Source organism: Haliotis cracherodii, unplaced genomic scaffold (assembly GCF_022045235.1).
Source record: "Haliotis cracherodii isolate W230 unplaced genomic scaffold, xgHalCrac1.p SCAF_15, whole genome shotgun sequence".
Classification (NCBI taxonomy): domain Eukaryota; kingdom Metazoa; phylum Mollusca; class Gastropoda; order Lepetellida; family Haliotidae; genus Haliotis; species Haliotis cracherodii.
The window spans coordinates 32,883,062-32,907,815 of record NW_027266270.1 but is presented as its reverse complement, the minus strand read 5'-3'; the positions used below and the strand labels follow the sequence as shown (position 1 = coordinate 32,907,815).

The 24,754-nt window shown below is 43.3% G+C and overlaps 1 protein-coding gene across 1 annotated transcript in view; it reads left to right on the top strand.

Annotated features, from left to right (window-relative positions):
- The window catches only part of LOC139462061 (condensin-2 complex subunit D3-L-like), a 49,707-nt gene that overhangs the window by 14,708 nt on the left and 10,245 nt on the right, over positions 1 to 24,754 (top strand). Inside the window, exons 15-39 of the mRNA XM_071243563.1 lie at positions 397 to 484; positions 823 to 1,133; positions 2,115 to 2,248; positions 3,090 to 3,205; positions 4,003 to 4,116; positions 4,528 to 4,602; positions 5,184 to 5,286; positions 5,782 to 5,881; positions 7,043 to 7,129; positions 7,490 to 7,566; positions 8,459 to 8,582; positions 8,980 to 9,114; positions 10,396 to 10,551; positions 11,030 to 11,159; positions 11,376 to 11,484; positions 13,138 to 13,222; positions 13,983 to 14,087; positions 14,975 to 15,044; positions 16,146 to 16,230; positions 18,225 to 18,314; positions 18,663 to 18,770; positions 19,055 to 19,114; positions 19,945 to 20,029; positions 21,711 to 21,838; positions 24,266 to 24,507. Coding sequence (XP_071099664.1) covers positions 397 to 484; positions 823 to 1,133; positions 2,115 to 2,248; positions 3,090 to 3,205; positions 4,003 to 4,116; positions 4,528 to 4,602; positions 5,184 to 5,286; positions 5,782 to 5,881; positions 7,043 to 7,129; positions 7,490 to 7,566; positions 8,459 to 8,582; positions 8,980 to 9,114; positions 10,396 to 10,551; positions 11,030 to 11,159; positions 11,376 to 11,484; positions 13,138 to 13,222; positions 13,983 to 14,087; positions 14,975 to 15,044; positions 16,146 to 16,230; positions 18,225 to 18,314; positions 18,663 to 18,770; positions 19,055 to 19,114; positions 19,945 to 20,029; positions 21,711 to 21,838; positions 24,266 to 24,507 — 2,917 coding nt within the window. The remainder of the gene's footprint in view (positions 1 to 396; positions 485 to 822; positions 1,134 to 2,114; positions 2,249 to 3,089; positions 3,206 to 4,002; positions 4,117 to 4,527; positions 4,603 to 5,183; positions 5,287 to 5,781; positions 5,882 to 7,042; positions 7,130 to 7,489; positions 7,567 to 8,458; positions 8,583 to 8,979; positions 9,115 to 10,395; positions 10,552 to 11,029; positions 11,160 to 11,375; positions 11,485 to 13,137; positions 13,223 to 13,982; positions 14,088 to 14,974; positions 15,045 to 16,145; positions 16,231 to 18,224; positions 18,315 to 18,662; positions 18,771 to 19,054; positions 19,115 to 19,944; positions 20,030 to 21,710; positions 21,839 to 24,265; positions 24,508 to 24,754) is intronic.

The following is a 24,754-nucleotide window of genomic DNA, read 5'->3' as shown; positions in this document are numbered from 1 at the left end:
GGATTGGGTGGTCACGTTCGTTGACTTGGTTGATGAATGACATTGATCCCAATTGCGTGGATTGATGCTCATGAAGTCAATCACTGGATTGTCTGGTCCAGACTCGATTATTTTACAGACCGCCGTCATATAGCTGGAATATTGCTGAGTGCGGCGTTAAACAACGAACAAACAAACAAACATCAAGCTCGCTGACTTGGTTGATGCATGTCATCCTATCCCAATTGCGTAGATCGATCCTCATGATATCAATGACTGGATTTCTGGTGCAACTCGATTATTTACTCGACTAGGGCTAAGAACCCAACTGAAAAAGCCTTTGATAATGACAGTTAAATTAGTGTTCCATATCTTTATGAACCTTGTATTTACAAAGAAAATCATTCCTTGTTTCAGATGAGGTTCCGGCTGAGCAGGCACTGTACACAACACATCGTTTCCTGGTTATCCTGCTCATATCCCGGTGTTCCGATATCGCTCCCACGTAAGTGACTCTGCTGTCTCACATGCTGAACCCGTGAAGATCGGGGTAGAATAGGTCTTCAGCAACCCATGCTTGCCGTAAGAGGCGACTAATTGGATTGGGTGGTCAGACTCATTGACTTGAGTGTTGCATGTCATCGTATCCCAATTGTGTGAATCGATACTCATGATTTCAATCACTGGATTGTCTGGTCCAGACTCGATTATTTACAGACTGCTGTCATATAGCTTGAATATTGCTGAGTGTGGTGTTAAACAGCAAACAAACATGTATTCTTTAGCTCAAAAAATGATCTCAAGCCCTGGTCACTTTACCTCTGTACTCCATGCATGACACAGGGTTCGGACGCGGGCGATCTCCGCGTTTGCCCATCTGCTGTCGTCCGGTGACGGAAGTCTCCTCAGCACCCTCAGAGAGATGGTCACCCCAAAAGTTGGCCCCCGTCTGGGTGGTCCTGTCAGGCTGATCCCCACCCCGGGGGTCGACACAAGGACGGTTGCTCACACAGAAGGCACCCCCACGGATCAGAACGACCAGACAGTGGAGGCGGAGGGTTCCACTGCAGAGAAGACTGCTGATGGGGTCATTGTGGACAGTCAGGCCAAAACGCCATTCAACCAGATTGAACTGACCCCTGGCTTCAATGCAAGTGAGTAGATTTTAGCTTGTGATCATGGAAGCAGGACCTTTGAGAGACACATTATACTTATTGACTGGTCTTTTGTTAGTGTCAGCAAGTGGGCAATGGTGTTTCAGAGGCGCTGCTATTCGTTGTGCAGAGTAGCATCCCTTTGGAATGTTTTTTTTGTTTATTTGTTGTTATATTATTCCGGCTATATGATGGCGGTCTGGAAATAATCAAGTCTGGACCAAACAATCCAGTGTTTGACTTCATGCGCAAGTGTACGGCAAGCATGGGTTGCTGAAGACCTATTCTACCCCGGATCTTCACAGGTCTGTGGTGTGCCAGATTCCAGTTATCATGGGTTTGAAGCCCAGATTCTCCCTGATGATGTTTCTGGATTAGTCATGGGTTCCACTGATAATGCTTGTTGAAAGAGGCGACTATCGGGATTGGGTGGTCAGGCTTGCTGACTTGGTTCATTCATGTCATTGTGGCTCAATGCTCATGATATCAATCTCTGGATTGTCTGGTCCAGACTCAATTATTTACAGACCGACGTCACATAGGTGGAATATTTCAGAGTGCGGCGTTAAACAACAAACAAACCCACAAACACAAAGCGATTGTAGTGCTAAGATGAATGTAAGTCCCATACTTTTGGATAGACTTACGACAGTCGTAGCGCTAGAATCGCTGTGTGGAACGGAGGCCCTGCACGTGTAGTTTTCTATTGCTGAAAGGTGTTAACAGATTGAAAGGAATTCCTCCTAATTTGTTACATACTTCTTTGGTCGGTGGATCTTTTTCAGCTTGATGGTTTACATATTTTGAGGAGTTGGTGATGAAATGCATTGCAAATGATGAATTATTTTCATCACAACCATACACTAATCATGCTAATCTTTTCTAATATTTTTGAAAAAGTTACTTTGACCCAATCATTCCAGACTTTCCTGATTGTCTCAGTTTGTGTTTGGCATCTCTATAACCTGTGTGTATGTACAGACCTGATAGACGACGATGGCGTCATCTCCATGTTGCGGCGTCGCAGCCAGGACCAGAAGGTTAACGTGAGGAAGGCAGCTCTGCAGGCCTTAGAGTGTATGATCCGCTTCGAGGCCCCAGACTACCGGAAGGAGGTAGGTCTCATGCAGTCTTATCTCATGCTGGTCCCGGCGCGGTCGGGTAGCCTAGTGGTTAAAGCGTTCGCTCGTCACGCCGAAGACCGGGGTTCGATTCCCGACATGGGTACAATGTGTGAAGCCCATTTCTGGTGTCCCCCGCCGTGATATTGCTGGAATATTGCTAAAAGCGGCGTAAAACCATACTCACTCACTCACTCATGCTGGTCCCAAATAACATTAAGCTTCATTCTGTAAAAAACTGTAGTTCTTCTAAACTTTCAGTTTCAGTGAGGTTATGCCGTGGCATGTTGTCTGTCCTCTGTCCATCTGTCTGGGCACAGGTCAGGTTATTGCTGTGGAGAGTTACGTCCCTTGGGCATGCCAGAAACCTAGGATCGTGGGTTCGATTCCTGATTCGCCCCGATTATGTTTCTAGGTTTGTCAGCACCTGTCTAAGACCTGCATCACTTCGGGCTTTCCTCCCACATTATACATATAATATAACTGGAATACTGTTAAAAGCAGCGTTAAACACATCTCACTCTCACATTCACTATCAATGTCTGCTTGTAAGATTTTACATTTTGGCATCTCATTTGCCTATGACGCTCAACCAAGCACGTTTGACTCGAGCCCTGTTGAAATTCTGGGTTAGAGTTGATCCCCATCAAGCTGTGCTTGCCTTCTTAATGAATTTGGTGGTCTGGCTCGTGGACTTGATTGTTTGATTGTACCCCAACATCTTGGATCGTTTTGGTTTGTCTGTCTTGTCTTGACTGACGTACAAGCTGCTATCATGTAGCTGTGTGTGGTGTAAAACAACAAACCAACACCATGAACTCTTTATACTGACTAGGATCTGGCTATACTGGAGGAGCGCTGTGCCGACCCGTCGCTGTCGGTGAGGAAGCAGGCCATGATGTCTCTGACAGAGCTTCTGCTGCAGCACACCACAGACACGAAGATGCAGCGGTAAGATGTCACGTCATCACGTCTCCTTCGTGTTATCTCACCATGTCAGAGACCGACTGTGTGAATGCAAACAAGGAAGAAAGCGGAGAAATATTTCCCTGAAATAATAATGTTAAAGTTACAAGTGCCAAGGCACGATGTGCTGATAAACATAATAAGCGTCAATCATGGAGGAACTATGTCTCCAAAATTAATTCACGCACCCCCATGTCCAAGGTGTGTAACATGGTTAAAAAAATTAAAAGGTAAAGGTTCCAAATCGTCTGGACCTCCTCCGTGGTCGAGAGGTAGAGCGTTCGCCTGTAAGGCGGAAGGTACGGGTTCGATCCGTGGCCACGTCATACCAAAAGACGTTTAAAGATGGTACTTGTTGTTACCCTGCTTAGTGCTTGGCATTTAGATGTAAAACAAGGACTGGTTGGCTTGGAGTCGCTATACTGTGTCTGAAGGGGGTGGTCATGTTAAACTGCAGCATGGTATCTCAGTGGGCTCGCTCTCAAAAGTCCTCATTAATCCAGACTAGTACAATCAGCCACACACACACAGACACATGTGCATGCACGTTAAACCCCATTTCACCTCACCTCATATCAGAGAAAGCCACCTGACGCAAAACATCGCTCAAGGACATTTCCGAAAATTCTCAATAAGCATGATAAGAGATGTTACATGAAAAATATTAAACCTAGTTGCACTATAACATGATGTGTCCTAGAAGTTCCAGTCAAGCAGTACAAATTAGCCACTGATCCAGGGTCCCAAATTTCATGTATTACTTGTATGTTGAATTGTTGTAGGGCCTGGTTGGATGGAGTTCTCCCCCTTGTAATGGACAGGGAGACAACTCTCCAGGACAAGTGCATCGAGACACTGGAGGATATCGTCCTGCATAATGTGGCGCCACACAACAGGTAGGTAGCCAAGCATTCTTAGTTAGTGACAGAACCATCCATGTATTTGCCCTCTCTGTGGATTTAAGTGTCATCACACACTTGTGCTAATGTGCCCACTCACTTGCTTTTCTGTCTTGAAAATGCGTTTAAAAATGGTACTTGTTGTTACCCTGCCTGACGCTGAGCATTAAAGGGCTAAAACAAGGACTGGATGAAATGACAGACACCCACAACTGCTCTTCATGCGCTGTAGGTATAATGCATAATATTGAGCGTCCCTTGAGAAGCAGTGTATTCTTTTTCGCTGTCCATTCTCAACATTTGTGCTTACTCCGAAGCACTCTACCACCAATCTACTATGACATAAGCATGGAGTACAAAAGCAAGAAATGGGTAACCAGTGGTAACCAGGGGCCCTCTGTATTTCAGATCCAAGGATGAAGGACACCAACTGGTGTGGAGTCTCCTGAGCATCATGACCCAGTATGAGAGTCTAGACTTGAAGTAAGTCTTCACCGTGGAGTTTCCTGGTTAGAGCAACCTACTCTGACTGAGGAGACTAAATCAGTTTGGTGGTTAAGTTGGTGACCTTGTTGATTGTCTGCCTTTATATCCTGTCAGTGTGTATGGTTGCTTATGATATCAGTCATTGGTTTGTCTGATCCAGTGTCAGCTGACAGACCGTCCTGATGTTGCTGGAATATTGTTGATTGCAGCATTAAGTAACAAACTAGCAAAAGAAAAAAAGTCTACATTATAACTCAGTATGTAGTAAATATACATCATGACTCAGTATGAGTAATTCTGTGCTTAAACCTAAGAGTTACCTCCCTTTGGCTTGCCAGGATCCTATGGTGGTGGGTTCTAATCCCAGTAACCCCTAAATATTTTTCTTGGTTTGTCAGCACCATGCCCGTTCTCCTGGGTTTCAACAAGGTGGTGAACGCCTGCATCATTTTGACCATAAATGTGAAATACTGTACAAGGAGGCATTGAACCTAACTTGTGGTGGATTGTAAGGGGAACTATCTGTGTGAATGTACTGCATGTTGCAAGGTCTCTGTAGTGCTTCTGTACCTCCTCAGACGCTACCTGCAGAGGGCGTGTCAGCACTGGTCGCGGCAGGGGAAGCTGAAGGGCGCGATCGTCACCCACCTGCAGACACACCTGGACACACAGAATGATAAGGTGGGTCCGTCCTTGGTGGAAAGGACAACTGTAAATTTGCCAGCAATGTTTGCCAAATTTAACGAGCTTAAAAATGGGACATATTAACATGTTTGCTTTGTAGTTTTTCAGTTTCAGGAACTGTCAAATAAGCCAACCAAAAAATACCACACATGGAACAGTCAGGGTGGCCTCTTTGGGATGTGGATTTTCAATTCCTGCTGCAGGACCCGGTTTTTCGCGAGGGCAAAGTCAATGAAGCGCGTGTAAAAGGACTTTGAATATCCTGTGTATTGGTGTCACTTCACCTTTAGCGTTGATTCCCTGCCTTCATTACCACCAGCTCGTTTAGGTGTCCGTGGCCTGTGCGGTTAGCGGGTGAATGTGAATACATGAGAAGACGTGTGTGTACTTGAATGTGTGTGATTTAAAACTGATGTGTTGCACTTTCAGGATTGTTTGAAAATGTGGAATAATTTTTCTGCTTTTAAAGAAACATGTGTTGTGACTCCCCAGGGGGCGTGGCTGCTTCTGGCTGAGATCGCTACGTCCTTCCCCAAGATGAACAATGACTTCCTGCTGAAGTACTGGGACAAACACTCTGCAGAGATGAGCAGTAGGTTGCCTTCCATAATACAAAGTGGTGTGGTGGTTTTAGCCTAGACAAGTCAACTGTTTGACAAGAGAAACAGTATGATATCGTCTTTGGTTGTTTATTTGTTAACGCTTCACTCAGCAATATTCCATCCTTCAGACTCTGACCTGTAATGATTCAAATCTGGATGAACAATGATCCACACTCAATGGGGTTCAATGACACACAATGAACCAAGTCACTGAGTCACTCCTCCCAATCCTTTATGTCGTTTCTTGGTGTGGTCGGGTACCCGGGTTTGATTCCTGACATGGGTGCAATGAGTGAAGCCCATTTCTGGTGTCCCCAGGGGTGGTCGGGTAGCCTAGTGGTTAAAGCATTTGCTTGTCACGCCAAAGACCCGGGTTCGATTCCCGACGTGGGTACAATGTGTGAAGCCCATTTCTGAAGTCCCCTGCCATGATATTGCTGGTATATTGCTAAAAGCGGCGTAAAACCAAAACTCACTCACTTATGTAGTCTCTTACAGCCAGCATAGGTTACTAGGGATCTATTCATGGGGTAATAATATTCCGGTAATATGGTCTTGGATATGAAGCTTCCGTTGAACATTAGGTCTCTTGTCTCCCGTGTGTGTAGATGAGACCAACTAAAGGTGATTTGGCCAACTGCACGTCATCATGACTTGTGTAGCTTCTTCCTCATGCTGTCAGTAACTGGTTTGTTAGACGGTGTCCGAAATAACTCCCTGCATGCCTGCCTGTGGCTGATAACTTTTCTGTCAGGCTGCATGAAATTATCGTTTACCTGCCAGCTGTCTGTCATATAATCTTAAGCCAAGTTACATATTCAGTCTTTTTTTATAATTCCTCGTAGATTCTCAAGTAAATGTTAGCAATATTTCAACTGAACCAAGCGATTTGTTTCGTATTTTTAGCAATTTAATATTCATAATGTCTGAATTTGGGCAGGTAACTCTGAAGATGGGCAGGCAACACTTACGGGTAACCTGCCCGACTGTCTTTTGGGGTTTTATAATTATTTCATCCAATGTTGTTAGTACAGAATAAATTCTGAACAGGCTACTGTGATCAAGGTGATGAAGCCATGATATTGCTAACTGTGACATTATCAACATGTGTCCGCTTGTTTCATCAACACCTCACCTTCCATCCCCTGTAGATGAAAACAGTACCTGGCCACAAGTCATCTCCGTCATCGGATGTGTAGCCAAACATCTCCCTGCAGACAGACGCACTGATATTGCTGGTAGGTGGCGCTCATTGACGTGATGTGTAGACACGAAGTGGGGCATAATCAGTGAAGATAATCCACTTGTCGCATGTGAAAGCATCTCACATGAAATTGTTATTTCTGCCATAAGACAATAATTCAGAACCAGGGAGCACACAGTGTTACACTGAAAATATCCACTGCCTCTCATTTTTTATATGTCTTTGTTTCTGTCCTTTAATCAACTTATGCCAATATTTTTTATTAAGAATTTATTTTGTGTTTATGGAGGTATAAATGTCGATATCTATGGAGGTTTATGGAAATATACGCATGAAAAAGGTCTTGGTTAGCTAATCAAATGAATGGAATCACTGGCAATTTCTCTTTTTCCAGATGAACTGAAGGACAGACTGAAGAAATTTGATTCCTCCCCCCAGCTGACGGCTGTCATCATCAACACCCTCTCCAAGGTACATGCTGTCTTGTTGTCTTGCTGTTTCAGTGTTAGGATGCAGATAATCGACTTAGATTCAAAAGCTGAGACGAAAACATGCATACCAGTTGAAAACTTGTTCAATGACAGTCTAGCATTTTTAAAAAGAATGTGTTTGCAGGTCAGCTGACCCTAAGGGTCCTAATATTGCAAATCTTGAAATTAACGCGAGCATGAATTAAATGCGAAAATATTTGAACGGTCTTTGCTCGCATTAATTAACTTCACATTTAAGTCTCCAAATGACTATCAACAATAAGACGGCCTCACTGCACACTTTGGATAGAGATACCAACTTGAATATAAACACAAACACGGTTTATTGAGCAGCAGTTGTAACAAGTATATAACAATGTCATTCAAAGAATAGGAATTACACAATGGGCATCTGGTGAGTTATCACTGCTGGGGTCAAGAGATCTACCCACTCGTGTCAAGCTTGTTGACACCTCCGTATAACAAACAGTGAACTGTTAGTTCAATCATTTTATTGCCTTTGAACTTCTTTAATGCCAGTCAACCGAGAAAACATATCAACGGTGTGATGTTTTTAAGAAAACACTGTTTAGTGTTTTTATGGAAGTGCTCTACTCAGCACTAATAAGCAGTGCTATTTGCTGTTTGATTGGATTAAGGGGAGTCGCATTGACATTGAGTCGCATTTTAGGCTAAGGGTCAGCAATCATATTAATTTGGAGACGACTTAATTTCCATATTTACAGTAATTCACTAGTTGACTTCAGCCTTGTTGGACTAAATATCATTTGGATTAACAAATCTTGGTGTGGAGAAGTGTCCTTTTGTGTGTCTGTGGAAACATTCCAGGAGTAGGTTTTGTGGATTACGGGGTTTGTGTTCCTCTGTTCCAGCTGTGTGAGGCGGGGTCGGATGAGAGCACGAGTCGTCGAGTGAGGGAGAGCTGGTGCAGCTGCCTGCTGAACGCCTGTGATGAGTACCTCTCTCACATCATCCTCAATGAAGAGGCTTCATCTAGTGAGTTGTCTTCCCGGCATTCAGCTACTAGAAGCTTCATCCCATGGCAGAGATTAATATTGGCCTCGCGATCACAGGATTCACATAATATAACTGCACATCACAGCAAAAATATAATTTAGGTGATATTTGTGTACAAATCAGAGCTCACATGTATTTTAACGTGTGCAATGCCTGACCAATGGTCATTGAAAATATCTCCAAGGACACATAAAGTACTTCCAATATGTAAACATCGCCATCAGGAAAAGGAAATTATAACATCAACCAATGACAGGTTGCAATCCTATTTATAATAATATTTTCATGTCCAATCACAATTTGTGTTGGATGTGCATAAGGAAAGTTTCATCTCAAATTAATGTCAAAATATGACGGAAATACTCACTGTTCACAGTTGGCAGTGAAGAAGAGGATCAGATAGTTCGCTACCTGTTCACGCTGGGAGAGATTGCGCAGCTGTGTCCGGCCAAGACACCCAAGCGTGTGTTTATGCTGGTGCAGTCTCTCATAGCTGCCCCTTGTATTGATGGTAAGAAGCATACATTAGCTTATCAATTAAGGAGTCCCCTGTAAGGTTTCACGATTGTATCAACTTTGGGGTGACCTCCATGTAAGGTCAAGGTCACTAGAAGTCAATTAATGAAATCTGGTTCAAATATCGTGAAATTTCATATTCATATTAATTCATCAAATATCAAAGTTTTTTTGCAGTTTGCACTCAGCCCTTAGGTCAATGCTTGTGACAAACGTCAAGGTTGGTGTGAAGGTCATTCAATCATGAATAGACTTGTGAATAGTTTCATTCAGGAAGTATTGTTGGTGTGGTATGGAGATTTGTCATTTGTAACAGCCGTAGATGCCAGAAGTAATGTTTTTGCATGTGATTAGATGACGTTGAAGGTCAAGCTTAGTCAGTGCACAGTCGACACCCCAAGAGCTTATGTAACACAAATCTTGAACCGTTATGATTGCAATTTGACAAAACTTGATGTACATGATGTCTTGGCAGCTCATGGATGAGTCAACGTCACTAAACAAGAAGTAATCCTTTTTGATACATGATTCCGATTGGGAGAGTTTTAGGGAATCAGGAAATGGTAGTGCTGAGACTATTCTGTTTTTGTATATAATGCAAACACCTTTCTGGATTATTATTGAGTATTGATTCTCGGCAGTTTTAGTTATGATGCGATAACATGTTTCAATAACAATTTCTTGATTTACCTAAGTCATGGAGTACCTAAATCTGTAGGCCAAAACGTTTTCCTTTTGCATTTTAATGTATTGTTAATATGTTTTACACACAACTTTTGATGTACTGGGTACCTCTCTGGGGAATCCAGCACCAGAAGCCAGTGGCCTTAGCATGTTGTAGTTGTTTGTTTGTTAACGCTGCACGTCAATCTGTAAATGATCAAATCTGGGTCAGACAATCCAGTGATTAATATGCGAATCGATCCACGCAATTGGGATACAATGACATGCATCAACCAAGTCAGCGAGCCTGACCACCCGATCTCGTTAGTTGCCTCTAACGAAAAGCATAGGCGCCTTTTTTGACAAGTATGGCTTGCTGAAGACCTTCATGGGTCCAGTCATCCGGTGGTCAGACTTGCTCACTATATAAGTGCAATAATCATGGACATGACTTTAAACCCCATTTCACCTCACCTCACCTTATTCTTGCAAAGTGTGATCATCAGCTTAAGATACTTGGAAAGGTCTTCAATTAGGAGTGTCATGTATTGTTTGAACCATGACACCACTCACTGTCTCACTCGCTCGCTGTTTTCCTCTCCTCCTGATGCAGACGAGTCAGGCTCCCAGGAGATCCCCTGTTCACAGACATTCCCCTCCTCGGGCGAGGTAACCAGTAGTCAGGGCACCGTGCTCTCACAGCCTCTCTCTCAGTTCCGCGACTCCAAGATGTCTGGCAAGATCCGAGCCCACGCCTTCATCACACTTGGTGAGTATCTGCAAACTTAGCTGCTCTCTCTATCTCTCTCCTCCATCTCTCTCCTCCATGAATGAATTTCTTTGTTAAAGATCAAGAATATCATTGCCAGTTCTTTTCTTTTCTGATTCATTCAATCTGTAGACTTTGGATCTACATGGAACATCATTCAGTGATACTTCTGTCTAACAGTTAATTCTTTTCATTTGACTTGCTGATCTTTTTCTTCTTCAGCAACCCATGCTTGCCGTAAGAGGCGACTGATGGGATCGGGTGGCCAGGCTCACTGACTTGGTTGGTGCATGTCATCATATCCCAATTGTGTGGATCGATACTCATGTCAATCACTGGATTGTCTGGTCCAGACTTGATTATTTAGAGACTGCCGTCATATAGCTGGTGTATTGCTGAGAGCGGCAATAAACAACAAATAATCAATCAAATCTTTTCCCTCAGATGATATGTATTTTGTTTTCTGTCTATTCTCCAGGTAAACTCTGTCTCCAGAACGAGAATCTTGCTAAGAAATGTATCGCAGCTCTGGCCCGCGAGTTAGAGACATCACATGACCCCAACATCCGGAACAACGTCATCATCATCATGTGTGACTTGTGTGTCAGGTTAGAGCTTGTCATAATCATGATCATAATCATAATCATAATCTTAATCATGATAATTTCAAGTATGAAGTTACTATTTGTTACATTTGTATCAAGATAGAAGCAGGTGCTTGTCATAATGCCCTGTCACCCTAGTTGTGATGTCTTCCAGCAGACAAATTCTCCTGAAGGACAGTTGCCGTGGAATCCATGATAATACAGGTTGATTTTTGGCAGGTACACGACCCTGGTAGACAGGTATGTGGCCAACATTGCCTCCTGTCTGAAGGACCCGTCACCTCTCGTCCGCAAGCAGACCCTCACACTCATGACCAGGCTCCTCCAGGTGGGCACCAGCCTTTCTTATTTGGGGGGGTGAGGGTGTGTGGGCACATGGTGGGGGTGGAAGGGGATGGGGATGGGTTTGGGTTGGGGTGGGGTGGTTTGGTGGTGGACAGGGATGAGTTTGGGGGTGGAAGGGGATGGGTTTGGGTGGGGTGGGGTGGTTTTGTGGTGGACAGGGATGAGTTTGGGGGTGGACTGGGATGAATTTGGGGGTGGATGGGTTTGAGGGTGGAAGGGGATGGGTTTGGGGATGGTTTGGTGGTTGGGTTTGATTGTGTTGGGGGTAGGGCCACCTGAAGTCGAAGCACCGGTACACTAAGACGATACACTGAAACAGTGTTCAACTCTGAGGCTAAAGTATCTCACTTCTATTGAAATAAATTCAGGACAACATACCCATGAAAGTAAGAAAGTATCGAATACCCAATGACAGATAGGATTACATGTTACAAGTCTTTGAATGGCATTTAGAAGTGATACATGTTAGAGAGAGAATTTATGGATGTTAATTTGTTTGTAATGAGGAACCCAACATTTCGGAGTATTTGATCATTACCTGATGAAGGAATAAGCATATATAAACATGGAAGCATTGTGTTCCTCACAATAAAGACACTGACACCCATTAGTTCTTTCTCTCATGATTACATGTAATACTCAAACACAATCTGGAACTCACCGGTCACCGGTCAACTCTGTCACCTGGTGAGATTCTGTTTGTAAGTCTGGAGAGCTGTCACCTGGTGAGATTCTGCTTGTAAGTCTGGAGCGCTGTCACCTGGTGAGATTCTGTTTGTAAGTCTGGAGCGCTGTCACCTGGTGAGATTCTGCTTGTAAGTCTGGAGTGCTGTCACCTGGTGAGATTCTGTTTGTAAGTCTGGAGCGCTGTCACCTGGTGAGATTCTGCTTGTAAGTCTGGAGCGCTGTCACCTGGTGAGATTCTGTTTGTAAGTCTGGAGCGCTGTCACCTGGTGAGATTCTGTTTGTAAGTCTGGAGCGCTGTCACCTGGTGAGATTCTGCTTGTAAGTCTGGAGTGCTGTCACCTGGTGAGATTCTGTTTGTAAGTCTGGAGCGCTGTCACCTGAGGAGATTCTGTTTGTAAGTCTGGAGCGCTGTCACCTGGTGAGATTCTGCTTGTAAGTCTGGAGCGCTGTCACCTGGTGAGATTCTGTTTGTAAGTCTGGAGTGCTGTCACCTGGTGAGATTCTGCTTGTAAGTCTGGAGCGCTGTCACCTGGTGAGATTCTGCTTGTAAGTCTGGAGCGCTGTCACCTGGTGAGATTCTGTTTGTAAGTCTGGAGCGCTGTCACCAGGTGAGATTCTGTTTGTAAGTCTGGAGCGCTGTCACCTGGTGAGATTCTGCTTGTAAGTCTGGAGCGCTGTCACCTGGTGAGATTCTGCTTGTAAGTCTGGAGCGCTGTCACCTGAGGAGATTCTGCTTGTAAGTCTGGAGCGCTGTCACCTGGTGAGATTCTGTTTGTAAGTCTGGAGCGCTGTCACCTGGTGAGATTCTGTTTGTAAGTCTGGAGCGCTGTCACCTGGTGAGATTCTGCTTGTAAGTCTGGAGCGCTGTCACCTGGTGAGATTTTGTTTGTAAGTCTGGCGCGCTGTCACCTGGGGAGATTCTGTTTGTAAGTCTGTCATATGTTTACAGGAGGACTTCCTGAAGTGGAAGGGTGTGTTGTTCTATCGATTCATCACCACTCTCCTGGACACCAACACACACATCAGGGACTTTGGTAAGCAGGCAGCAGGATCTGGCTAGCAATGCATGGACAGGCACACATGGCCAGTCATCTATGATACCACAATGTTTTGTGCAAAGTTATGCCCCTTGTTCATGCAGGGTCTGCTGATGACTGGTTTGAACTCCAGAATTGTTCTGATTATGATCCTTGGTTGTCAGCACCATGCCCATGCTCTTGGGTTTCTCCAAGGTTGTTGGGGCGGTCGGGTATCCTAGTGGTTAAAACGTTCGCTGGTCATACCGAAAACTTGGGTTCGATTCCCGACATGGGTACAATGTCTGAAGCACATTTCTGGTGTCTACCGCCGTGATATTGCTGCAATATTGCTAAAAGCGGCATAAAACCATACTCACTCACTCGCCAAGGTTGTTAAAGGCTACGACCTTCATTGCTTTGGAACTTTGTCCAATACTACTCTTATACATTGAAAAAACCCTTTAAATTTAGGAATCCGAAATTGCAAAATACGTCATCCAATCAGGCTGACAATCTGTGTTACACCATGACTTTGCTGATTGCAACACTGCAAAGAAAATTGCTTGTTCGAAAACCCTCTCTCAAACTACTGCACGTTAGGTTCAAAATTTAATGCAGCAGTCTTAAACCTACAGGTAACTTTGCGCTTCATTGAAAACTCAGTTGGGTTATCTCCTCAAACACGTTGTGGCTAAAATCTTTTGAATATATTCGTTTTACTAAGCTGTTAGCAATGAGTGTTGTGTTGAGTGCAAGATTGTCGTGTTGTCCACAGCGGAGTTCTGCCTGATCCATCTCCTCCTGCAGAGACAGCCGGCCATGTTCTTCCATCACTTCGTCGAGTGCATCTTCCACTTCAACGCCTATCAGGCCCACTCAGGTGATTCAGCTGTGTGCAATTTGTGTCCATCTCTGCCCTCCCATGTTATTCCAGTACTTGATTCGCTGTATATATATATATATAAGTTGTAGCAGGATCACGAGGGGTACTTGGGCTTTTATGCTTCCCTTGATGTGTCTTATGCCACAAGCCGTTAACACCTAGCAAGGGACACATAAAACCCCATGTACCCTGAGTGATCCTGCTGCAACGAATTTGTCTTACCAACATGTTTTGATATGACATTGTAAAGAATTAAAACAAATTCAAAATTGATAGAAAACCGCTGTTTGATTGAGCTGAGGTTAACTTGTGCTATGTCGCGTGACTTCCATTGACTCGGAAAAATGAGAGGCATTTTGTTTCCAAGTGGGGTATAAGGGATTTATTCTGCCTGTCAGAAATCCTCATGCAGCCTATCTTGCTCGTGGAGGGGTACCGGTATATGGGATTTATTCTCCCGCTGAGAAATGTATCTCCCTCCAAGGCGGGATACATAGTATTTTATCAAGATAACATGGACCAATGAGATCTCATCATTCTGACATGGTGGTATAAGGGCCCTTCTCCAATAAACTCCACTGCCAAATTCTCGACCACTGCCAAATTCTCTGTTAACTTTGTAAGTTCCTCCTACTAAGCCCAAACATGTACATGTCAGTCCATACTGTCTTGAGTGTGTTACGGATTGTTGCCGAAACAGCAGCTTGGAAGGGCTGTATAATTGCCTTGCAACTATTGATACGTGTTAGTTTCATTGACGTTGGCAAGATTTTGGACACGGTTTTCCATATAACAGATAAATACTTAACTAACATATTTAATTAGACGTGAAAACATGCTGACGTTGGATAAACCCTTGTGAGTGACGATGTGCCATGTTACAGTGTACAACAAGTTCACCCAGTCGGACCGGGAGAAGCAGATGTTTTCTCTCAGTGGCAAACAGAATGCTGAGTAAGTTGTTTGGTAATGCTTTCAACTAATGATACCTTTTACCTCTGTCGCTGCAAGTACAAGGCACAAGACTGAGCACAAGCAAGTCTTACTGACAGACGTTTGGGCACCCACTTCAAGACTCCCAGTGATAGTTTGAGAAACATTTTTTATCAGCATAAACATTCACAAAGAAGATAAGAAATATTTTCTCCTTTGTGGTGCAGTCTGGTTAGCATTAATTCTATCCTTTGAATATATATTGTTTGAATATTTAACCAATTTAATCCAAAAAGTGCTGATTTACCTTAACATGTTTAAAGCGATGTGCAGATTATGTATTAACTGGAGAAACTGACTGGTCAGTAGGTGGTCACTTCGTGTGATATTGCTTGCTAGATCAGTCTCTCCTTCTTGATTAAAAGCATGAAAAGATTGGGAAAACATCTGCCAAGTTGACGGTACATATGCTTTGCAAATCCTGCAGTTTACGTACCGAATGTTGATTTCGTTACATGATTTTGTTTAGACTATGCATAGACTCATTAGTCCAGCCAAAATATAACTCCATAATTCCAGCCAAGTTTGACAAGGGTGGAAACTGGATTTTTGTAGTCAGTTAACTCCCTTGCCTCGGGAAGATGTCTCTCACTGTCATTTAGATGTTGCTATCCTCCATGTGCTGAATAGGTCAGAACTCCAGATAATGATTTTGAAACATTGGGTATTACAGTTTTCTTTGGGTTCTTTGGACTTTTTTACTTCATTGGGTCCAGTCTATTTGGTCTTTGGGGGACACGGGTGGCTCAGTCGTCTAAGGCGCCGTGATTCGATGTGCAGAGTTGCGTCCCTTGGGCACGCCAGAAACCTAGGGTTGTGGGTTTGAATCCCAGTTCGCCGATTATGTTTCTAGGTTTGTCAGCACCATACCCATGCTCATGGGTTTCACCGATGTGGTAAACATCTGAGACCTGCATCACTTCTGGCTTTCCTCCCACATTAAAACTGACACGCCGTGATATAACTGGAATACTGTTAAAAGAGTTTTGAACTTGTAAATATGTTGGAGTCACTTTTTGTTTTGTTTTGTTTCTGTCATGTTTCAATGTTTCTGTCTCCCAGCAAGCGCCTAAAGCTGTATCTGTTCATGCTAGAACATATGACGGATGAACATCGCTTCCAGCTGTCCGCGAAAATCTGTCAAGACGTGAGTGAATTAGATAGTTTACAAGAGTTTTGGAATGACCGTTTAAGATGGGATTAATCGATGTCAAGTGCATAGTTTACAATATAAGGGAAGGTGGAATGTCTGTGCCCTAAACATTTCAGTCTACTTGCCTGACCCTGTAACATAATTTTCAGTAGATTTTCTGTAAATGTTTTTATAAGCCGCGGGTCCGCAAATTTCAGTGACTTCAAATTTGTTAAGATTTCATGGCTTCCCCCCTAAACACCCCCAAATTATGCACCATGCTCTATTGCAAAGAAGTTTCAGCTGAAAAAGAAAATATCCATCCTGATTAGCAATTCGCTGTGCAGAGTTGCGTCCCTTGGGCACGCCAGAAACCTATGAGTGTGGTTCACCCCAATTATCAATCTCTTTAAAATCTAATCTTAGTTCTCGCCATCGCTAAACAAAGATCTGAAGACATCCCATTAGGGGTCACGTCAGAACAACCTTTCATCCGGCCAATCAGAGCGTCGCTTACCAGATCATGAAAGTGACATTCGGAATGTGAATTCTGATATGCAACCTTGAAAACTTCAACACAGGGTATTCCGAACGATAGTTACGTAGCGACTGAATCCATACAATGTAGACCATCTATTAGCCATTCCAGAATGTTCTTTTGTTCAATTTTGTAATTGAGAATTTGTCAAACTATGTTTCGAAGCGTAGTGGCCAATTAGAAATTAGTGCTGTAAAGCTGCCTTCTGATTGGCTAATGTCGACTTCTTGTCAGTCCTTCTATCGGTCGGTCAAAGTTCGCGCAAGGTCGGTCTGACGTGACCCGTAATGGGATGTCCTCAGATCTTTGTTTAGCGGAAGCGAGAACTAAGATCTGATTTTAATGAGATTGCCCCAATTATGTTTCTAAGTTTGTCAGCACCATACCCGTGCTCGTTGGTCTCACCGAAGTGGTGAACGTCTAAGACCTGCATCACTTGGGACTTTACTCCCACATTAAGCTGACACGCCGTGATATAACTGGAATACTGTTAAAAGCGGCGTTAAACCCAACTCACTCGCTCACTTTATACAAAGAGCCTGCTCGATTGTACCTCAAAAGATGTGAAATGTAAACATGAAAAGCTGCTGAAATATTGCTTGACATAAAGGGAAGGTTGACTAATGGAAAGTCAAAGCCATTATACTGCAGATATGAGATGGTCAACGGGTGTATCAGTTTGCAATACCATGAAGATCCGGGGTAGAATAGGTCTTCAGCAACCTATGCTTGTCATAAGGGGCGACTAACTGGATTGGGTGGTCAGGCTCGCTGACATGGTTGATGGATGTAATCCTATTCCAATTGCGTGCATCGATGCTCATGATGTCTGAATCAATGGATTGTCTAGTCCAAACTCGATTATTTACAGACCACCCGTCATATAGCTGAAATATTGCTGAGTGTGGGGTTAGTCTGTCTCATTGTTTTGTTTTCATATCATAGAATGTCGGAAAGTAATTTATGCAAGAAGGTCGTCATCAGTGCATCCATAGATGCTCAAGTTGATGCATAAGTTGATTGGCCTCTTCTCTTCCTTTAGTTGACCGAATAGTGATACTATGTAGGGATTTCCCCTAAAAAGCCTGAACTTCTACTAGCCCTCAGGATACCTTAAACATGAGATAAAACTGACTGACTCAAGATAAAATTGTGAAATGTGTGTATAAAATTGATATGTTTTTTCAGAATAGAAATACAGTAAACTATGGTTATAACAAATTTGAGGGGACTACTAATATTAGTGTGTAATAAATGTAGTTCGTTATAAGCGTATACAGCATATATACAACAAATGGCCGGGACGAAAAACTAAGTTCATTATATCGGTCAGTTCGTTTTAAGCGTGTTAGTTAAATGATTAAAAACGTTCATTCCCCGAAAGACATTATCTAGTGTGTGTATGATGCAAATTTTGCATCCTGTAAAACTGCTGATGAATGCTCTGACACACGTATCTCCACCTGCGCAGATCCTTGGCAGCGCGGTGGACGGTGTGCTGCCGCTGGAGGGGGAGAGTACCGCCATCCTGCAGGACGCCCTCGCAATCCTCGGCAGTAAGGTATGAGGGCAGGAAAAATCAATTCAATCTTTGCCACCCAAGCTCCTCGCACTGATAATCTGTTGTAGAAGCTCTCTATACTATCACTGCCACCAGGAAGGACTCTTGGACTTGTCATACCATGAAGCAGTATTTATTTGGATTCCTTTACCAGTGTTCTCTATTTACCCCGTCTGATTTTGATTTTAAGAGTTTGCTTCGAGCAAAGCTTGTTTAATAAAGAATGATGTAGTGTTTCTTTTTGTAATGGTCGGTCAGCGCATGGATCTACCTCCCTCATTGAGCTGACATGTTGAAATACAACTGAGGAAATGTTAAAATTGGCATGAACTCACTCACTCACTACAGGAGATCAAGCTGTCCTCGCTGAAGGTCCGACCTCACGATGATGTTGCAGAGGAGCAGGACATGGCTGCTGTTGTCATGGCAACTGCAAAGAAGACATTGATCACCCAGGTAAAGTTATTTGAATTAATTTAGAATATAGGTACAGGGATAATTCGAGGGAGGGGCCCCTAGCTTTTAGTCCCAAAATTGAAAAAAGACTTGCATCATTATTTTAACATTGTGCTGTATGGGCAATTGTGGGCGTGTATCTGGAATATTTGAAATTTTCACATAAGGGGCCCATGTCAGAACATTCCTAGGGTGAACCCTGTAGGTTTATAAATATTAATACATTAATTCATGCGATTTGTTTGTCAATTTCTTAATCATATTTTGTTGATTTTTTTTCATAGGTGTTGAAGAAGAATGTCATTGAGAACATTGTTCCTATCGTGACGTCACTCAAGAAAATGGTGAGTTCCTCTGTGATGTACATGATATGGCAGAATCATTCCAATGTTTAAATCAGATTGCACCTGTACACATGATAAAGTAACATATATAGACAAGTTATTGACCCTGACACAAGCATTGTTACATGTACAAATGGTCTTCAGCAACCCATGCTTGCCGTAAATGGCGATTATGCTTGTCCTAAGAGGAGACTAACGGGATCGGGTGGTCAGGCTCGCTGACTTGGTTGATGCATGTCATAGTGTCCCAATTGTGTGGAGCGATGCCCATGATGTCAATCGCTGGATTGTCCGGTCCAGACTTGATTATTTTACAGACTGCCATCTTATTGCTAGAATACTGCTGTTAAACAACTAACAAACAGCATGTACAAACAATAATTATGAATCAGTTAGCTTATGATTGGAAGGTTTACCAGCGATAGAAACTAACTGTTTAGCCAACTAGTATATATAATGATAATATATAGCAAAACCCTAAAAATGGAAAATGTCTACTGGACCTCATAATACCTCATAATAATAAGACTATTGAGCACTTTAGCAAGGACTTTAGGACTAGTGCCAATTTCTAAGGCTGTTTACTGAGTTTGACAAGTTTTGGGTCAAAAGGCCATGGAAGTACAAGTAGGGGCCAGTTTCAGAAAGTGATCTTTTCAATGAGATGGTCGTAAGTTTATTTATGAGAGTTGTGGTCCTAGCACAACGATTACTTTGGGAAATGGGTGCCAGGTCTCAAGGCCTGTGTTTATATAGTCCCTGTGGTCTCGACTGACACTAATACCAAATGAAGGACTGCTGTGTGACTGTGGCCATGTTGTTTTTTGTAGCTGGAGAAACAGAAAAGCCCCGTGCTGCGATACCTTATGTTGTATCTGCGTGAACTCATGAAGGACTACAAGAATGAGGTCAAAGGTGAGAGGTCAAAGATTAACTCAGTGTCAGTGTGTGTGTAATAGTATGTAGGGTCTTATCGGACGCAAAATTTTACATGTATATGCATAGGAAAGGTGAATGGTTTCGCCAATGTCGTAAGTGTCTTAAGACCAGGGGTCCGGAAACCGTCATATGCGGCGGACATGTGCGATTGGGAATCTCAAATGTCCGGTTTAAAATATTGCTTACCAGACATTTAAATTTTTCTGTCCGGACATTTTAAAAAGTATTGTCCGGACATTCTTAAATTTTGATCGGACATGATCAACAGTTAGGACTAAGCAATTTCTGTCTGCAATTGTAACACAATGAAGATTATCTACACTGACAAGCTTTGTTTGTTTTGATTGCTGTAAATACATCGTACCTAGAATGATAGTCCAATCGGTCAATCACTGTAATAGGTAATAAACTGAGTTGACACTGATTAATCGAGGATTTATTACTGAGAACATCTTGTTAATTTGAGTAAAATGTGTTCACAACTGTACATAAATACCTTGCATCATCGATGTACCTCATTATCCTCACAATGCTACGATACGTAACCTCACAAGAAGCGAAAGCGTGACGACAGCCAGTCGACCGAAGCAGATCAGTCGAGCGGATCTGCCAAACCCACAAAGTCTGAATGATCATTTTGTAAGTCGTGGCTAACGACTTTCACTTGGTTGACATACAATGAGGTTTTGCAGATTTTATTGTTCAGTAGCTAGTCGTATATTGAATCTTGATTGACCGCCATTTTGCTTTCTGTGACGATCGATATCAATTTTTTTTATGGTCAATAATTAAGTACAGATGAAAAAGTATTCAAATAACTATTGCTATCAACGATAGTTTAGGATTTATGATTATATTATCTGTCTTGTTTTTAAATAATCTTTAGTTTAAAAAAAACACTTTTCCCGTGAGGTCACGTGGTAACCAAATATGGGATAATAGTCTCGATCCAAATGTTACAACACGTACACTTGAGCAGACTCATGAATGTTAATTAGACCGTTCACAACGTTGACAGATCGTTATTATAACAGAAACAAACGTATGTTTTCCATATATATCTAAAATGATATTATTTGTTATTAATTGTCCGGTGAATTAAACAATTTAAATTGAAACAATTCATAATTCATCATATTATGAATACGTAACAACTTGTAATTTGTGTGTAAAAAGTCATACTAAAACACGCTGTTTGAAGGGGGCGTGGCATAAATGTAAATGTCCGATTGGGATTTTAAATTTTCCGGACCCCTGCTTAAGACCCATAACGAAGGGCTTACCTCCCACAACTAGCTGATGTGATATTGCTGAAATACTATTCCAGGTGGCGTTAAACACATGAAAATACCCACCCAAATACCCATCCAAATACCCACCCAAATACCCACCCAAGTACCCATCCAAGTACCTACCCAAATACCCAGCCACTCCCTGTGTTCAGAAAAGAAAAACAAACAGGGTTGAGACTTTCCATTTGTGATTGAGATGTAGCATAGATTGATATCGGTGCAAATCATTTGTAGGGTTGTCTGGTCCAGATTTGAATGTTTACTGTGTTTAAAAGAGGCTGTGATATATCACTCACTCACTCACTCACTCACTCACTCACTCACTCACTCACTCACTCACTCACTCACCATTTTTACCTTGACAGACATTCTGTCAGCTGACAAGCAGCTGGCCACGGAAATTGAGTACGACCTCCGTATGTTTGAGGAGCAGCAAGCTGCAGCAGAGAAACGCCGACACGAGAACACGCCAGTACAGAGGGCCCCTATTCAGGTATGTGTAGTTGTGTTTGGGCAGGAACATAGACTGGGGCCCCTATTCAGGTATGTGTAGTTGTGTTTGGGCGGGAACATTGACTGGGGCGACGATTCAGGTATGTGTAGTTGTGTTTGGGCAGGAACGTAGACTGGGGCCCCTATTCAGGTATGTGTAGTTGTGTTTGGGCAGGAACGTAGACTGGGGCCCCTATTCTGGTATGTGTAGTTGTGTTTGGGCAGGAACGTAGACTGGGGCCCCTATTCAGGTGTGTGTAGTTGTGTTTGGGCAGGAGCTAGACTGGGGCAACGATTCAGGTATGTGTAGTTGTGTTTGGGCAGGAACGTAGACTGGGGCCCCTATTCAGGTATGTGTAGTTGTGTTTGGGCAGGAACGTAGACTGGGGCCCCTATTCAGGTATGTGAAGTTGTGTTTGGGCAGGAACGTAGACTGGGGCGACGATTCAGGTATGTGTAGTTGTCTTTGGGTGGGAACATAGATTAGGGCATCGCAGTAAGAGTTGTGTCCCTTGTCTGTGCCAGTATCCTCATATCGTAGGTTTGAATACAAGATTCACCCTAATTATGATGCTTGGCCTATCACCACAGAACCTGTGTTAAAGGGTTTCAAGAAAGTGGGAAACATTTCCGACCTTCATTTTGGTCTTCCCTCCTTCACACCTGACATGCTGTGATACGAATAAAGTCCTAATAGTCAAGGAGGTGAAATGGGATTTAACGTTGCGTGCAAGGTAATTGCACATATATGGCAACGTGTGAGAAACATTTACAACTGCTTCCTTTTGGGCTTTTCTTGGTGTGTGTGCTTGCGTGCGAGGACACCTCTCACACAGCTTGCTCACTCAACGCCATCTTCCCGAAGCAAGTGAGTCAACTGACTTTAAAAGTCCAGTTTCCACCCTTGCCGAACTAGGTTGGTATTATGGAGTTACATGTTGGCTGGACTAACGAGTCTATGCATAGTCCAATCTAAATCGCGCACCGAAATCGAAATCCGGTTCGTAAACTGTCGTGCAGATTTCGGTCGATTGCAGGATTTGCAAAGCATGTTCACCACCAACTCGTCAGCAGATATTTTCCAAATCTTTTCAGGTTTTTAATCAAGGTGCTCACTTAATTTGATACATTTCGCGATGTAAGACCCCTTTTATCACAATATAGATCTTGATTATCGATCGATTGACTCCAGTCCTTGTTTTATCCACAGTCTCCTTATAGGTAGTGCTTGCTTAATATTTTGTCTCAAAGTTCTGTCTTGAATGGTGTTATTACTAATGTACTTATGCCTGACAGCAAAACGAATAATTAGTCAACGATGTATTAGATTTCCATCCCTGCCCATCTTGTATCAAACACACGCCTCACAGAATTATTTTGTCATTAAAGTACCTACAGACAATGAAAATTGCTTCTTCAATACAGCGATGGAAACTGACTGTTTTTTCCACTAGTTCTTATAATGATATGTATTAGATTTCCATCCCTGCCATGTATCAAAACTATCGGGCAGTTTGGCAAGGACTATGGAACTAGTGCCAATTTCTACCGCTCTAATACCATTCTTGGTTCACTTGATGAAAAACATCAAATATGTGCAAACATTTATGCTTCTTGTGAATCTTAGCCTTTGATAGTTAATGTACACAAATATCCTTGGATTATCCCGCGACATGCCAAGGAGAGGCACGGGCCACCAAGCTGTGGATGCCCATGCCTATAATAAAACAGAAGATGAGATTGGATTAAATGGCCGAGGGTGCAGGTACTAGTGGGCTACTAAGCTGCTAGTTGGGTATACCAGAATGCTACTGTTACCCTGGCCCCTAGTGTTGCCAACAGCGATTAGCAGCTAGCGCTGCTGGCCTGAGACTACTACCGCTGTCCGCGCCCCCCGGTAGCATTATTTAAACGCTACCATTGCTTGGCAACTACCACGCTACCAAAAGCAGCTACTGCTGCTGGCCTAAGTCAGACTACCGACCAAAGCAGCTACCGCTGCCTGGCCCCATTAGTAAAACCATTGTTACGACTACCGCCGCGGGCCCAACTGTCAACTACCACTTGAGAAGACAACTTTCGCCGCCTGGCCCATATATGTGGCAATTGGTTGCCCAAAGTAAGCTATTTTACAATTCCCCATCTGAAAAGTGGGGAAAGACAAGGTTTCCACTGAAAAGCAGGTAACCCCCGGAAAGGTTCCCGCTGAAAAGCAGGTAGCCTTATGCGCGAGTATTAATTTGGAAGCAAGTTAATTCCACAAAGCACCAGAGTGCTACCCCAGTTAATGTACACAGATATCCTTGGAAGGTTTGCTCAAAAACAGACCTTAAAACGCTATATTATTTTGGGCCTTTCTATATTTGATCCTTTTTATCTTTACACTTCAATAAATTGACCTTCCATCACAATATTACGGTTGTTGCAGGGCCGACTGTCGATGTCCCCAGCATCGGGCTCCCCCAGACCGGATGGCTCCCCCAAGCCAGGTTCACCAGCCAGGTCTCCCGGCACCCCTAAACAGGGGAAGTCCCCTGCCCCTGGGTCTGCCAAGCCACCCACACCCGTCGGGACTCCTGGGGTTAAGCCACAGAGTCCGCTGGCTACCAACAAACCTTCCACCCCTCTCAGTGCCAGCAGAACACCAGAGAGACAGGGCACACCCAGCAGGTAGTGTTTAGTCATAGAACCCAGGATTCGGTTGGGCTCTGCTTGTTGCTGTTTTATGGTTTTCAGACTTTTACTTACTTACTACCATGGGCTGGTCAAAATAAATTTGTGCAGCTCAATATTTGGGTCAGCTTTCTTCCATAGGAAATACTCAACATGCTTAATGTACTGTTTCTACTGGAGTGTGGAGAGCTATAATGTCATGAGGCGGCACGGGTGGCCCAGTCACCTAAGGCGCTGCGATTCG